Source organism: Pongo pygmaeus, chromosome 3 (genome assembly GCF_028885625.2).
Source record: "Pongo pygmaeus isolate AG05252 chromosome 3, NHGRI_mPonPyg2-v2.0_pri, whole genome shotgun sequence".
In the NCBI taxonomy this organism is placed as follows: Eukaryota; Metazoa; Chordata; class Mammalia; order Primates; family Hominidae; genus Pongo; species Pongo pygmaeus.
Window position 1 is genome coordinate 158,761,381 of NC_072376.2, and position 15,625 is coordinate 158,777,005.

The following is a 15,625-nucleotide window of genomic DNA, read 5'->3' on the forward strand; positions in this document are numbered from 1 at the left end:
GAGTAACTAGCGTAAGAACTCTGTCCATGCAAGTTTCAGCAACTGTGTGTGTAAGCAATCCAGGCCCCACTTACGTATAATCCTCCAGGCCCTACTTACTTATAATCCTCCAGGTCCCACTTACTTATAGTCCTACCTGCTCCTTTCTTAACTCAGGTCAGTGCTTGTCTCATGAGTGGCAAGTCACTGAAAAATAAGCAAGAGTCACACTCTTCCTCTCATATGAATCACCAAGTTCAATAAAGTCGAGAATTTCAAAAGGGCATTCAAGCTGCTTACACATATAAGGCCCCTAAATGCAGCTGCTCACATGAGGAATTTTAGTCACATGATCAGTGAGTGCCCATCACCAGAAAAGCAAGGCAGGGTTAAAAGGAAGGGCCAAACTAAAAATGCAAAGGGAGGCTGTCAAAAATCACCTGACTGGAGAAGGCATGCCCAGGCGTGGAGAGTGGGAGAGCCCCCTGGCTGTTGGCACTGCCGTCGTAGGGTGTGAATAACACAAGGATGGCATTTATTTGGAAGAAGGCTCATTTGTTGAGATGATTGCCTTTACAGAAAGGCAATCAGAGCCACTGGGCAATGAGGATGACTTAGTTCAATGGGCATCTCCCATCCCTCCTTCTCCAGCAGCACAAAGGTAAAGCAAGATTGGGAGCTGCCATTTATACAAAAACTGTATTGTAACTGCAGAGGCTTAAAATCATGTGAAATAGATGGAAGTTGCAGAACAAAGGCCGATGGAAAACTACAGTATATGACACAAACACATTAACCTACACCCTACGTTTATAAGTGAATACCTTTGCTATTTAATGGATGAGCTACTAATAAGTCAGAAACAGTTTAGCTTATATCCATTTGTTCATAAACTGTCTCTGTGAGGCTAAAAGTAAGTTAGTGCTTTAAAGAAGTCCATCTCTCCTAGTTAAAATTATTTTGGTCTCAATTTTACGAAATTAATATGATGTGGGAGACAGCACAACAATTTTTGCTGGCTTCCAAATTAAAAATAGTTGAAATGACATATCTTTTATTTTGGAAAACGAGGGACAAAAAGATATTCCCAGCCAACAAGTGAAGTGCCAAGTTTCTGTCAACTGCTTGGTTATAATTTGGAGAGTTAGAATTAAATTTTATATCTTGAAAAGGGTAGTTTTCGGAAAAAGAAATGATGTAAAGCTGTTGTTGCAGGCAAGTTTTAATCAGGCGTCTAATAATGATGACCCTCCCAGTTCCTTTATGCTCTGCACTGAATCTTGAGACTTTTTAACTGGAGAAACTCCCCTGTCAGGAAGCCCCACAAGGAAACACCTGGGGCTCCATGAACACGACTCACCCAGGCCTCTCCTTCATGTCAACCTTGACCTATGGTGAAAGCCACAGGCCTATCTCATACCACCATGCCCCGTTTCATGGTCTCGGCTGGAGACCACAGGAACAAAACTGCACTGATGAAAACCATAGCTGTACCAAAAAATACTGTACCATGTACCAAGTTTATATTCCACATCAGTGGTCCTCAGCCCTGGCTGCACACTAAAATCATTCTGCACATTAAAATCATTTGAGGATATTAAAGAAAATACCAATGTCTAGGGCCTATCCCAGTGAATCATAATTTCTGGGCCCTGGCATTTTGTGAAAAACTCCCCAGGCAAGGCTAATGTGCAGCCGAGGTTAAGAACTGCTGCTGGCTATGGGCGACAAGGCACAGAATCAGCAGGAACTTAGCTCTCCACAGTCGGGTGAACACCTATTCCCTGAACACCCTACCCACGTGACCACTGGCTCACCTGCCCTGACATGCAATGATTTGCATATGCTTTCTGGCTTCCAGGAAAGAGCTGCTGGAACATACAGGCCTGGAGTCCTCTCAGGTCTGCCTCAGTCTAAACCGTGGGTGAAATCTACAAAATTCATTTTTCTGTCAGCCCTGAAAGCTGCCCATACTATTCCCTGAATCAACTGCGATGCCGGGCCTGGAAGCCTCCGTTTTGCAAGCAGCATTATTCTTGAAGGACCAAGCAGTGTTAAGTGTGGGCTCAGTCAGAAGAATAGCTGATAGTTTGGAGAAGGGATTTTATTTCACAATCATGCACGTTAAGAAACCTCTAACAGGAATGGGGGTGGGGGGTATTGAGAGTCCATTTAAAACAGTATTCTATCCACTGACTTTTAATCCCACTCGGTTCCATTCAATCATCTTTATGCTTAGTTTTAGTTGAAGGAGCAAGAAAGACTCCCCTTAATAACCAGGCAAGAAAGCATCAAATGTTTTCTCTCTTTTGGAAACAAGTAGGTGTCTACACGCTTGAATTTGTCACTGTGCTCCAGTTTTGCAGACAGTGATCTGGCTGGCACAAAGATTCACAGACTCAGTGCCCACAAACAGCTGCACCCTACAGTACCAGCAGGTGCACGGACAGAACCCAGCGAAAAAATTCAGTGCAAGAACAATGGCGCCGTTATAATGCCAAGGGACAAGGCCCGAGACTAGCCACTACTTCACTACATTTGATGATGGGAAGAGCTAGAAACTCAGCCGCAGCTCCCTGGGATTTGGCCTTTTTGTCCCTAAATCATATCCACAGACACAGCCAGGTAGGGCATCACAGTGAGGGCAGCTATCAAATGTATGGCCAGACCAACCAGAGGGTAAGTAAAATTAAAAAAAAAAAAAAACAATCGCTCCAGAAAATGTATTCCTTTCCTTTTAACATCTCTTCTCCTCTCCTGAGCTGCATTGCCACAGTCACCAAGTTTACATTTACATCCAAATATGCACACACAAAAAAATTAAGGATGCATCTCACTCCCTGGTGACTTTATAACAGGTTGCTAGGTAACAGTGCATACAAGTCAGGTTTCAGGACCTCCAGTAAGCCACCATAAAATAGCCACATGGGCCTTTTGCATAAATAGTGTGTGCATTTGTTATCTGTTTTCTTATGCCAATTATCAGTCAGTAAATATTCTGACTGCCAAACCATAAACAACTCCCCATCAATAGCTAACTGAAAACACAGATCACAGTATAAGGCTTTGATGCGCAATTCTTCCCCCCAACCTATCAACTGGCTTCTCCCCTCATGTCTGCTGCTTGCAGTGCTGGCGCTAAGCAGCCTTATCTTATACTCCCTGAGATTGGGTCTAGAACTAATTACAGCATAATGTGAGCACTCAGAGCTGAGCCCAGCAGCAGCCATGCATCATACACAAGTGTTTTATCCAAAGACCAAACCTTCCCTGTTCCCGCTCAACTTCCTCTAGATTTTAAAACATCCCTGGAGTCATGGAGTAAAAGGAGTAACACCTTATTCAGAGTCATTCACCCCCACTAGGATTGCCCCTGTCTGTTAGGTAAGGAAATGTCCCCCTTCCTAAGCTATGTGATGTGAATATGTCATTTGCATTCCTTCCCTGGGGATTGCACTATAAGGGCCCATAAAAAGAGCCCCCTTTGCTATCACGGTGGCAGGGAAGACAATCAAGGAAAAACTAGAGTTCCCCTGGAGGTGAAATCCTAAAGGATCAGAACAGCAAACATGAAATACATGAAAACATGTATTTTCCCCACATGTTCAAAAATTTTTAAATATAAAACTCAAAGTCTCTAAAAATCACATTTTCCCCTAGATTGGAATAGAAGAGGGAGAAGTCAGGGGAGAGGGGTGATGAGGAGCAGAGAAGCCAGTGTTCTTTAGAGCCAGAGTCAGAAACTTGGCCAATTCCAGCATAGGGCCCCCTTACTCACATTGCCAGTTGGTGTGCTTCACTGTTACATTCCCTGCTCTTTGCCTACTTGGTTCATTTCTGGGACATCTCATTTTCCATCCCCTACCTTTCCTCATTTCTTCCAACTAGTGTCTCCCACTCCTGAGGAGCAAAGATCTGCGGTAAGGGGGACATTCCAAAAGATCTGACTGAAGTGTCCCTGAGCAAAGGGACTTCAGAGTGGAGCTGAACCTCTAATTCACCTGGCAATGACATTTAGTGAAATGCGACTCACAGTCCATTTAAAGGAAGGTGGTGACCAATTATTCTCCATTTAAAAGGGTATTGTCAATCTCCAAAGAGATGACATGGCATTTGGAAATCATCGTGGGGACTGCCATCTTCACTGAAATACAGAACCAATTCTCCACCGACCTTTCCCCACCCCCCACATCTCCTTTAAAATTTAAAATCATACTTTTAAAAGCGTAATGAGTAGCTGCACAATCCTGCAACACACCTTATCATTCCAAAAGAGAATGACAGGAAAAACAAAGTGCCCTAAGACCTTGATGCCCCTTTTCAACACCACAACTTAAATCAAATATGCTGGGAAAAAATGATAAAAAAAGAAACATCATGTACAATTTGATGGTGATAGAAAGAATGTCAACTAATAAGAATACATCTTTATAATTTATACTCCATCTTTTTTTCCCAAATGGATCAGGGCAGTTTTTTTAAAAAAAGAATTTTTTTTTTTAAATGTGTTTTTAAATTCCACTTTATATGAGGTCCCTAGAGTAGTCTGATTCAAAGACATAAAGTAGTGGCCTCCAGGGCCTGTGGGGGAAGAGGTGAACTGAGAGTTGTTTAATGAGTTTCAGTTTGAGAGAATGAAAAAGTTCTTGAGATGGATGGGGGTAATGGTTTGCACAACAATGTGAACATACTTAATGTCACTGAACTGTGCACCTAAAATGGTTAAAATGGTAAATTTTATGTTAAATAGTTTGCCATAATAAAAAAATTTCCCGTTAAAAAAACCTGAAAAACTTCTTTAAAGATAGTTATCATTTGCTCAAATTTTAGAAGTCTATAATTCCTAATAGAAGTCTTTGTATATATGTCCTTTAAAAATCTTATAAATTAAGACAGTAAAGAACTTGAATAATGCCAAAATGAGGTATTCCATACAAGTCCAGTGGAGAAGAGACATGTTAAATAGGGCCCAATGTCACACAAGCAACTGACACAAGCCTGGCTTACCATGTGACCATTCCCCCCTACAGTAAGAACTCACCAAGGGGAAAAAAACAGAAGGAAATCAACAATCCCTACTGTTTTGAGACCCAAGCCAAAGCAATACTACTTCCAAAGGATTACACACACACAAAGTCAAGGAGAAAATGTATGGAAGTGCAGACTATCCAAATTTAAAGGGACCCTGAAATCATCTAGTTCTACCAGCTTATTTTACAAATGAGAATACTGGTAGACAGAGAGAGAGAGAAAGAGAGAGAGAGAGAGAGAGAGAGAGAGAATACAACCCTATTCAAGTACCTGACAGCTTCATGAGAAAATCAGACGCCATCTTAACAGAGATGTCCTGGCTGAACAATGCTGACGCACTGTTGGCCACATACTCGGAGGGGTCTTTCAGCTTTGTGTGGTTGGCGGGCCTGTCGGCAGCATTCAAAGTAAAGGAGGTGGGCAGGCCGTTATCTTCCTTGGGTTCCTCCTTCACCAGCAAAGGCGAGACGCCAGCCCCTCCCTGGCTAGTCCTCTCTGGAGTGTTAGACGTCATCATGGTCCCCACTAGCTCTGTCCCTCCTCCTTCCCTTTGCTGCCCCAGGCAGGCACTGTCACTGAGGTGGGGAGATCCCTTGACATCTGGGTCTGGGATCTCCTCCTTCACCTTGGCTTCTGTCCTCAGGAAGTGCTGATGGCAACGCATGTGGAGTTTCAGGCTGAAGTGGCGTGAGGAAGTAAAAGGGCACAGCTGGCACTGAAAGGTCTCTCCCCGATCCTGGTGCTGATGAACCTGACGGAGAAGCAAGAAGAATGAGCTAGCCACCGTGCATTTATGGAAAATGCCTTGCTGTAGATCCAGACTATTCATCAATCATTTCCTCACCGTGCAAAGGGCTGGCCTTTGTACCGCAGAGCATTTCATTATGGGGCTCCAGGTAATGAAGCCAATCCCTAAACATAAAGTGGGTCCATATAGGTTAAGAGTCCATTATTAGGGCCATGCTCACAACTGAGGATGCAGCCGGCCAATGGATGCTATTTTGGGTAGCGTCCCACTATTCTAGTCATCTGATCTCAGTTGATGTCTTCAGAGAAAATATTATAAACCCAGCACAATCCAAACTTACATAATTACTAGTTGGGGGTCAAAAGAGGTAACCTGTCAAGTAATTCTTCTCACAATAATAATACTTTGCATGTATCCAATTTTTTGTTAGCTATGTTTTGCAAACATAATTTCAGTTTTCAAAATGCTGCCCTTAGGTAATTAAGAATGTAGAAAATAATGTCTCCAGGGTATTCCCGTTTCAAAGACAGAGAAATTGAGGCCCCAGAATAAATGGATTGAGCGAAATTACATACAAAAAAAAACAAAGTAGGAGAAAAACCAAGGTCTGACCCTCACCAAGGTTTCTGAGCAAGAGGAAACCAATTTTTCCAAACGTGGCTATAATATCATGCTCCAGATTCTGACGTCTGCAATGAAAGAATGCAGACTTTTAAATCCAGTTCCAGTCTTGCATGCACACGATACCTGTAAAAATTGGGAGAAACTTTTTCTTCCTGTCACTACCAAATTTAGTGCTTAAAAAAGTGAGGAAATCATTGCATTGGCCTGAGCCAGGCTTTGAGCTGGCAGGTGCTCATAAGCTTGTAACTTCCCCATTCATCTCTGCCAATGCACTTTAGTGCTGACCTGCTACACTCTGCTATTTCAGGACTGGCCCTCCCTTAAGTAGAAACTGCCAATTGTGTAGATGTGGGCCAAATGATTTGGGGAGCTGTGTGATCTGAACAAACAAGTGAGTGATTGGAACCCAAAAGCAAAACAAAACTGACACGTCCTCTTTTAGGGGTGACTTAAGCAGGACTCGAACCCAGGTCTCACCAAGGTTAAAGGCTCATGCGTTAATCCGCTACACCACCTGACCCCTCTGGGTAGGTTTCCTTTCCAAGAGAGCAAGTTTTACAACAGCTGTTTATGCATTCTGAATGCAATCCAAAAGCATTATTCACCAGCCAAAACATACTTTTAAATAATGTTAAGTGACCAACAAAAGCAAAGAAATTAAAAGTTAATGGTGAGATCCTGTCGCTACAGCACCCCACTGTGGCTTTTTGAAAAAAACAACAGAAGAGATTCTGGGTCCCCCAAAGCAGGAGTTTCTCAACAGAAATAGCCATATACACTTAAACCCAGTTAGGCAAAGTCCTGATCATGAAAAGGCTTTCCCTCTGCTGGGGTGGAGTGCTGGGGGTGGGGAAACACACCGATTGTCACCAGCTGTTAACATCACCCCTTTCTGTTCTTTCACAACAAAAGGATTTCACTAGGAGCTGACCATTTCATTTGCTTTCTCACAGAATCCCCACCATCTCCTCCGACCAATTCACGCAGAAGCAGGCACCTTGGGGACCTCAGGTCACAGTCCCATGGGACTCTGACCGGTGCTGCCAAAAGCATGCCCCGGAACCAGGTGGTAAAGGTCACGAGGCAGAGAGCTTCCATTGTCCCTGAGAGCAGTGCAGTGGGGCAGATCCATTTCAGAAGTGTCCTTACATCTACTGACCCAGGAGAGGAGGGGAGCTAATCCAAGAACAGAAGCTCCGGAAGCAGCTTCTGGAAGAAGGAAAAGGACAGAGCGCGAGCCCAAGTTCTAAAATCAAAAGGGAGTCCTGGATTAAAAACAATCTGTGTGCATGTATTTTATGTGACTTCTTTTCCACCAGATCCTGGCCTTGTTATATTTAGTTATGGACAAATTAGTGAAGCTTTAAAGGAAAAACAGTAGGTATTTTGTTGACTTTTGCACTTAACAATTTTTTTTGAGCTACAACTTCCCAAAGGGACTATATATCACATTTGGCCTTTGAGAGAAGTATTAGCTCTATCCTCTGACTGCAGTTTTTCCCCCTTCTCTCCTGACATTCGAGCACTTTTCTGTCATAATTTTTATTCTCTTTAGCTTGACATTTGCTTTAAAGACCCTCTTAGTCTACTAAAATGAAGAAATGCTTCTCTAAAGCACGTCATTCTCTCCAGGCCATGTTTAGGGGCTCACCTATCCTCTGGTCATTTCACACAAACAACCCATATCAGGTGCTGTTACATCATTAGGGCCATCTCTTCACCATTGGGGCCATTTCTTGGTAGCAGTTGGATGCTTGGGTTGTGGTATTTCAGAGCTTGGGGAAATTTTGGGAAACCTCTACTCCATCCCCCACTAGGGGGACAGCTGAGGGCCTTCATGAAAAGTTAGAGCTCCTTAAATGGCAGACCTGAGGCTACTAGAATTCAGTACCCTGACTCTTGGTCAGTTTCCTGCTAATACTTCACCAGTGTTCTTTATCTTAGCAGTCCTCCTCACCTTTTCTGTTCAATTTTAGCTTCTGAATTCATGTTGAATTCCTGTATGTTCACTTATCCAGGAAAATTTTAAAGGACTTAATGGAAATCTGAGATAACCCGGAGGAAGCTGGAGGCCTTTATAAGCTCCTTCCACAGCGGGTCATAAAAACATTTGCACAATATATTATGAAGGAAAGGTGAGCTAAAAGAATGTACAGTGCCTAGGACATAATAGGATAGAGTAAGTACTATAATACAAATGCAGTAAGTACTATATTTGTTGAACAAAGAAAGTAGAATCCCATTTTTCTTTAAAACATCGATATACCAATATAGAAGAATATACATCAAAGTGATAATGGTTATGTATCATTCTTGGTGATGGGATTAAGGATCAACTTTATGTTCCTTTGTTTATCAGTTTTTCTAAGTTCTCAGCACTAAAGACAGATCACAAAAAGGGAAAAGGAATGAAATTTATTTTAGAGTAATTTTTTATACCGTTTCATTGATTATTTCTAAATGTAAATAAACATTAATGTATATTAATGTATATCGGAAAGATGGCTTTCTGATAATGATCACTGTATTAGCTACATTTACTGAATGTTGTTTCTCCAGGCTGGGCACTGTATTAAGTGCTTTATGTGCATTATCTCATTTAACTCTCATAACAACCCCATGAGACAGACGGTATGATTATTGTCTCCATTAGTGGAAACAGAGGTTTGGAGAGGTTAAATGATTCTTTCAAAGTCTCACAGTTCCTAAAGTGGAACTGAGATTCTAACTAAGGTTTTTCTGACCATACAGTTTGAGATCTTAATCTCTGGCTATACTGACCCCCCCTCCCTTTTTTTTTTTTTTTTTTTTTGAGACGGAGTCTAGCTCTGTCGCCCAGGCTGGAGTGCAGTGGCGCGATCTTGGCTCACTGCAAGCTCTGCCTCCCGTACTGACCCCACTTCTTAGGCAGAATTCATTTAGAAAATCTGTCCACAGCCGGGCGCAGTGGCTCACGCCCATAATACCAGTACTTTGGGAGGCCGAGGCGGGTGAACTGCCTGAGGTCAAGAGTTCAAGACCAGCGTGGCTAACACGGTGAAACCTCGTCTCTACTAAAAATACAAAAATTAGCCAGGCATGGTAGCGGACGCCTGTAGTCCCAGCTACTCGGGAGGCTGAGGCAGGAGAATCGCTTAGAGCCCGGAGGTGGAGGTTGCAGTGAGCCAAGATGGCGCCACTGCACTCCAACCTGGGTGAGAGAGCTAGACTCCGTCTCAAAAATTATAAGAAAAAAAGAGTCTGTCCGTCCATATTTGTAGTCTCTGGTGGATGTAGCAGAGGATATCTACCCATAAGACTACAACCATTATATTTCCAGGTAGACTAGATTTGCAAAATGTAGTAAAATTGAAGTATTTTAACCAAATAAAATCACGAATGCTTTGATTAAAAAAAGAACAGCCAATAAGTGAGGTGGAAAGCAGGGACAAGAAAGAATATCCCATTTGATAAAATTAAACTTGCATGAGCTCTTCTCACACTTCCCGTATCAAAAGCTCAAGTCATAGCTCAACAGGTTAGGACACCATGAGTTTGAATAAAGTAGTAATTTCACACAACTGCTTTATCATACTGGTTATTGATTTGTTCTGAAAGCATTCTAAGACCCCACGACCCGCAAAGCCCTTGCAGCTCTCATCTGTGACACTGCCATGGCCGGCCGTCTGTGTCATCAAGGCACCCAACTCATCTCCCTGTAGTTTCAGGGTCAGTAGTTCCTGCTATTGAAAACCCTGCTTTTTTTCCATGGGTTTATAAATAGGTTGTTTTAAGTGACCCTGAGCTGAAACCAAGCTTACAAGGTGTCAGGCTAGATGCAAGTTTTCTGTTCGCTGAAGCTTTAAATTTGCCAGACCTGATTTCTAAACACAGCTTAGGAAATAGTAACTAAAACAAATTTTCATTTTAAAGGCATTTCTTTTGAAGTCTCATCCTGCTAATGAAATTCAACTTTGCAGGTTTACAATACAAGTTTTTACTTTGGGAAGACGTGACAGAGGATGAGGAGGGTTAAAGTAAAAACTAAGTCGGCTGAGTAAAATTCAGCCAACCAGAACTCCTGGTTAAATGGATTCTGAAGATGAAGGGCATGCTACTCCCAGGAGACAAAGGCAAATGATAGAAAACAAATTACATCATGGATTTAAATTTTCTTAATCTTCCAAGCTATTTCCTAAAGTCAGTAGAGGTTCTATCTGGTCACACTTTTTTAGAGCTACAATTCTGAAGAGTGATTACTGATCTATTTAGAAGGATTAGACTGCAAGATTTCCAAATAAGCAAATACCTTAATTATGTCCATACATTATACTTCTTATGGTAGGAAAGTAAACACTTTATAAATAATGTCAACAGCCAAATCATATTGAAAATATCAGTGAAGATATGATTGCTATTAAGATGCTCAATGATAGTTATTAGAATAAAATAACTTCCATTGAAAATTCCTGTGTCAGATATTTGGTTAATATTCTCTCCTTAAATACTAATGACAACTCTTCCAGATAAACATTATGATTCCCATTTAACAGATGAGAAAATTCAGAGTCTAAAGGTTAACTTGCTCAAGGCCACTTAGCTAGTAAGTTGCATAATAAGATTTCAATTCAGGTCTATCAAATTCAAAAGCCCACGCTCTTTTGATCCCATGAGTTTCCTCCTGGATTTTGAGACAAAACCCTTCGCATTAATGGAGTCAGCTAGAAAGATTTCCATCTAACTAAGTTTTCCCCCATCTCACATAAGAGGGACTCATGGATTCTAGTCAATTCTTCTGTACATGTTTAGTGTAGGTTTGAGCTCCCCAGTTGTTTTTAATAGGACATTGAAAATTATGTCCTTGGATGTTTGGTAAATGTAATCCTGGGAATTATGATAGCTCAAACAATGACAGCCTCAATGAGGACTACAGTCTTGTTAGAAAGGGCCCCCAAGCCTCCCACAGGGCTGAATAAAGTTAAAGGCCTGGTGCCTTCACTGTCTTCATGCCTCCTACATGGTGTCTCTGTGTGTTCCTCTTAGTTTGCAAGCTGGAGGGTAAGGCAGTAACAGCCAAGGGCAGTCTCTCCAGGAAGGGGAGCAGGTTCAACAGTCCTCTCTTTGGTGCTCAGTCCAGCAGCTCTTCCTGAACTTGGCTTTCCCTGCTTCTTGCTATTCCCCAACCCTGCCTCTGAGTGCCCCAAGAAATGCGTCAGCACACAGGCCAGGCAGGCTGTTGCTCCCCTATAGGAGAGGACCACCCTCCAGTAAATACATTATTTGGATATCGAAGGTTCTCTCTGCTTTTAAGTTCTTGGCTGCAAAGTGGACATTAACACCTTTCTGTTGAATTCTACCTTGCTACGTGGAGTACTGTCACCCACATGTTCCATCAGTGAGACGCCCTCCCTCGGCCAAGAAGCCTCCTGCACCAGACCATGTACACAAGCCCTGGCTGTGCCTGCCTCTCCAGGAGGTGCAGTCGGTAGGTGGCTTACCTTCATGTGGGATTTGAGATTGTCCTTGCGAGCACACCGGAATGGACAGAGCGGACACTGATGACTTTTTAAACCTGTGTGAATCACCATGTGCCGCTTCCAGTAACTCTTCCTTTTAATAACCAAACCACATATTGGACACTGGAAAGGCTTTCCACTTTCCTCTTCTGAGGCTTGGAAGAAGGAGAAAGAAAGGAACATTAAGGAAAACAAAAAGGTACACTGCATCTGGCATTAATTCACATACACTGCCATATAAAAAGCACTAAAAATGATTTGGGTTTTTTTCTGAGAATTCCGAGATTTTATCCATAAGAAAGTTTTAGTACTGCTTTTCTTCAGGTAGAAACCCATATTCATCTAGTTACTTCCATCTGGGCTCCATTTTCCAAAATCTGATCATCCTGCCTTGTGAAAGTCTGACTTTCAAAGGCCATCCCACACTAAGGAAGACATCTGCAAAGGGGCTTCGCCCAGCCTGTCCTAACTCAGGGCCCAAGGGCACCATGCACAGTCAGAGAAGCCTGAAGGCAGGGCCTTTGTTCCCTGAAGGAAACTGTCAGACTCAAGTCCATGTCTGAATTCCTGAACTTGGAAAACAGTGAGAAATAAAAACAAATCACATGGGACAGAGAATAATGCACTGCTCCACACTGAAAACCAAACAGCTATCATAAACCTCACTCTCTGAACTCCAATGGAGACAAATTTTCGGATCCCTACTGCTGACTTGTTTAGTTGTGGCTTGAGCAGATGCTGCTGCCAATTTAGCCACCAGGGGGTCTTAAGGTCAGGGTTTTTGACCCTTTTATTTCTGTCCCTTTGGTAGCCACTAACAATATGTGCTGCCTTCCTCTGCACGGTGACTGGGCCTCGCTGCCCACTTTGGGAAGAGCTGCAATGAGGCCACCACAAATGCTCCAATCTTTCAAGAAATTAAACAAACCAACTACCTCCTCCAAATAAAGCTAAGGTCGCTCTCAAAGTGAAGGGTCTCTGTTGTGACACTATTGCTAAACTTCTGGTCTACCAATTTATATTGCTCAGTGCCACACTAGCCTCTGCAATTTGGGGATACAGGGAATAAAAAGAAGCAGAATCAAGAACTTAGACATTTCTTTCTTAATCATAAGGAATCAGAAATATTTCAAAACTGGTTAAATGACTTGGCATATGTGCCCACAATAAAATATAAAAAGCACTTTTTAAAATGAGCTAGATCTACAGACGATGACATAAAAACACGTCCAAGATATTAGCATTGGTGGATAAAGCAAGATACAAAACCATACATCCAGGGTAATTCTATTTTTGTTTTCTAAAAAAATGAGAATCAGTCACAGCTAAAACCATTAGGTGAAATATTAGCAGGGAACTTTACAAAGGATGGGTCAGTTGACAACACCTAAAACCACTAATTAATCTTAACATTACTAAAAATGGGGCAGATACCATGCGCCTTCTGATATGTCATCTGTGAAATGTCCTTATAAAAAATTAAACAATCCTCTATATAACTAGCCCTTTATTGGAAATACAATTGATTTTTTTAAAAAGTGTTAAACACACCAACGGGATGAAATCAGCCAAATCTATAACGTGTGAATTCCTCAAGACAAACGACCCAGTTTCTTCAACATGTAAATGGCATTTTTAAAAGAGAAGGAGTTATGGAAAAATAAAGGCTTAAGAGATATACACAAAAAAACCCGCAAGGTGTGAAGCTTATTTGGATTCTGTTTAAATAAAACCATTGTAAAAGAACATTTCTCAGATAATTGAGGAAATACTGATTATAGCTTGGGTGTTCCAAAATATCATTTAGCAATTGTTGTTTCTGTTAGATGTGATAGTGGAATTGTGGTTATTTTTTTAAGTCCTTATCTGTTGAAGATATATACATGGAAGTATTTACAAACAAGCGGATATGACGTCTGGGATTTGCTTTAAAATACTTGAGAAAAAATAAAGGGAGGGAGTGGGAAGAATTGCATGAATAAATAGAACAAACAAAAAATGGTATCTTTTTATTTGCATGAAAACTTCCTGGAAGCATACCCAGGAAACCACTAAGCAGTTACCACTGAAGCATTGTGGATTAAAAGGAAGGAATCAGGAGGGAAACTTGTGTTTTCATTTCATATCCTTCTGTACTATTTGAATTTTTTAATGTACACGTTACTCTTCTAATTTTAAAAGAAAAAATTCCCAAAAGTATACTTTAAAATAATCTCATCATGTATTTATTGGGTCAACTGAGTCTCTACATACAAAGGAGCACTTCAAATGGATGGAACCAGAGGGTTCTGGAATAAAGTTAGAGCATTCCAAAAATGCAGTTTTACTAATACAGGTCTATTGGTTAGCTCAACCATGCAATTTGAAAAACAATCAAGTCTGGAAATTCTACTTGTGATGTGTTCCACCACATGTATTTCCTTAATTGGGGGAGTAACAGGAAATGAGGGTTTCCTTTTACTCTAGGAAGAGCACACCTTGTAGACACATATAAACAAGCATTTTTATTAACCCCCTGTAGCTTTTCTGCTGTCTGTTTTTGTGAATTGCCTCTGCCGATCTGGAGTCTTATCTGTAATTATGTCTCTCGTCTTCTATCCTTCCTTGTCATTTCCTCCACCCTGATATTTTGATCATGAAGACTACATGATGAACAACAGACTGGAGAGAAAGGACTGAATCAGGCCTCTAGGTGACATTATCGTCATACACTACAGGGAAAAATCATAACAATGTCTATTTGGGGTTGTAAGAACATCAAAATAACAGGAAAGAGATAAACAGGCTGTCACTGATCCCCATCTTCAAGAAGTATGTCCCACTATCAAATTCCTAAACTACCTAATTTTACAGAACTGTCTGGAAGAGGAGAGAAAAACTGAGATGTTTTCCACTGATCTGAGATTTCACGGCACACCATAGGAAGGCAATAAAAGGGCATTAGCTGAAAAAATGAACACTGCCGGCTTCCCCTCGCATCTTGCCTTGCCTAATGTGACCAATGTGTTTCCTATTCTTTGAGACCCCTCAGTCTTCACCCTAACCAACAATTCTTTATTTCAAATGTTTTACAGAGTACATTATATTTAACCCTGCATATTATTATTTCATATAAATCCATTTAGCTATGCTTCCTTAGTTATAATTAGTACCAAAATACACGAGTTGGGTACAAATTAGGGTGCACATGGACTGACTAGGAAAAAAATTAGAACACACAATGAAGAGAAACTAACTGCAAGAAATACGGTCAAATAGCTAAACTACTATAACTTTTGAAATTTTTAACTGATCACAGCAGGAAAGGAAGATGACAGAAACCAAATGATAAAAGTAACTGAAGTACCATGACTGATTTTCACCTTTGGCCAGCAATCTCCCTGATAACATCTACATTTTTATTTATTCAAGAAAGAAATTTCATATTTTAGTAGGACGTTCTCCATGTGTTTATGATGTTGTTAACTACTTGAAAGAAGGGAGGAAGTAAGGTTGTATTCTATTTCATATGCCAAACTATCTTCAGGAAACTGACAGCTGTAAATTTCACTCAGTTAGAACCTAAGGAAAGAGGACCACTTCCTCAGAATGAACCATACACTCTTGAGGCAATAGGATTGAAATGTTCATAATTTTACCTAGTTTACAACTGCCTAATAAATAACTTTTCCCAAGTATATCACTAGGTAGTTATTATCACTGCAAACACAACTAAATTCCATCAAATGCTAAGAGAATAAGTGGGATG

General features: G+C 41.2%; 1 protein-coding gene across 12 annotated transcripts in view; it reads right to left on the reverse strand.

The window, feature by feature from the left end:
- ZNF827 (zinc finger protein 827) overlaps positions 1-15,625 on the reverse strand; it is a 175,127-nt gene that overhangs the window by 116,445 nt on the left and 43,057 nt on the right. For all 12 annotated transcript variants that reach the window (XR_010126149.1, XM_054484725.2, XM_063664151.1 and 9 more), the window contains 2 exons: positions 11,860-12,032; positions 5,281-5,761 (listed from right to left, as the gene is read on the reverse strand). Coding sequence is in view for 11 of the 12 variants with exons in the window: in XM_054484725.2 (XP_054340700.1) it covers positions 5,281-5,761; positions 11,860-12,032 (654 nt within the window). In the remaining variant the exon portion in view is untranslated. The remainder of the gene's footprint in view (positions 1-5,280; positions 5,762-11,859; positions 12,033-15,625) is intronic.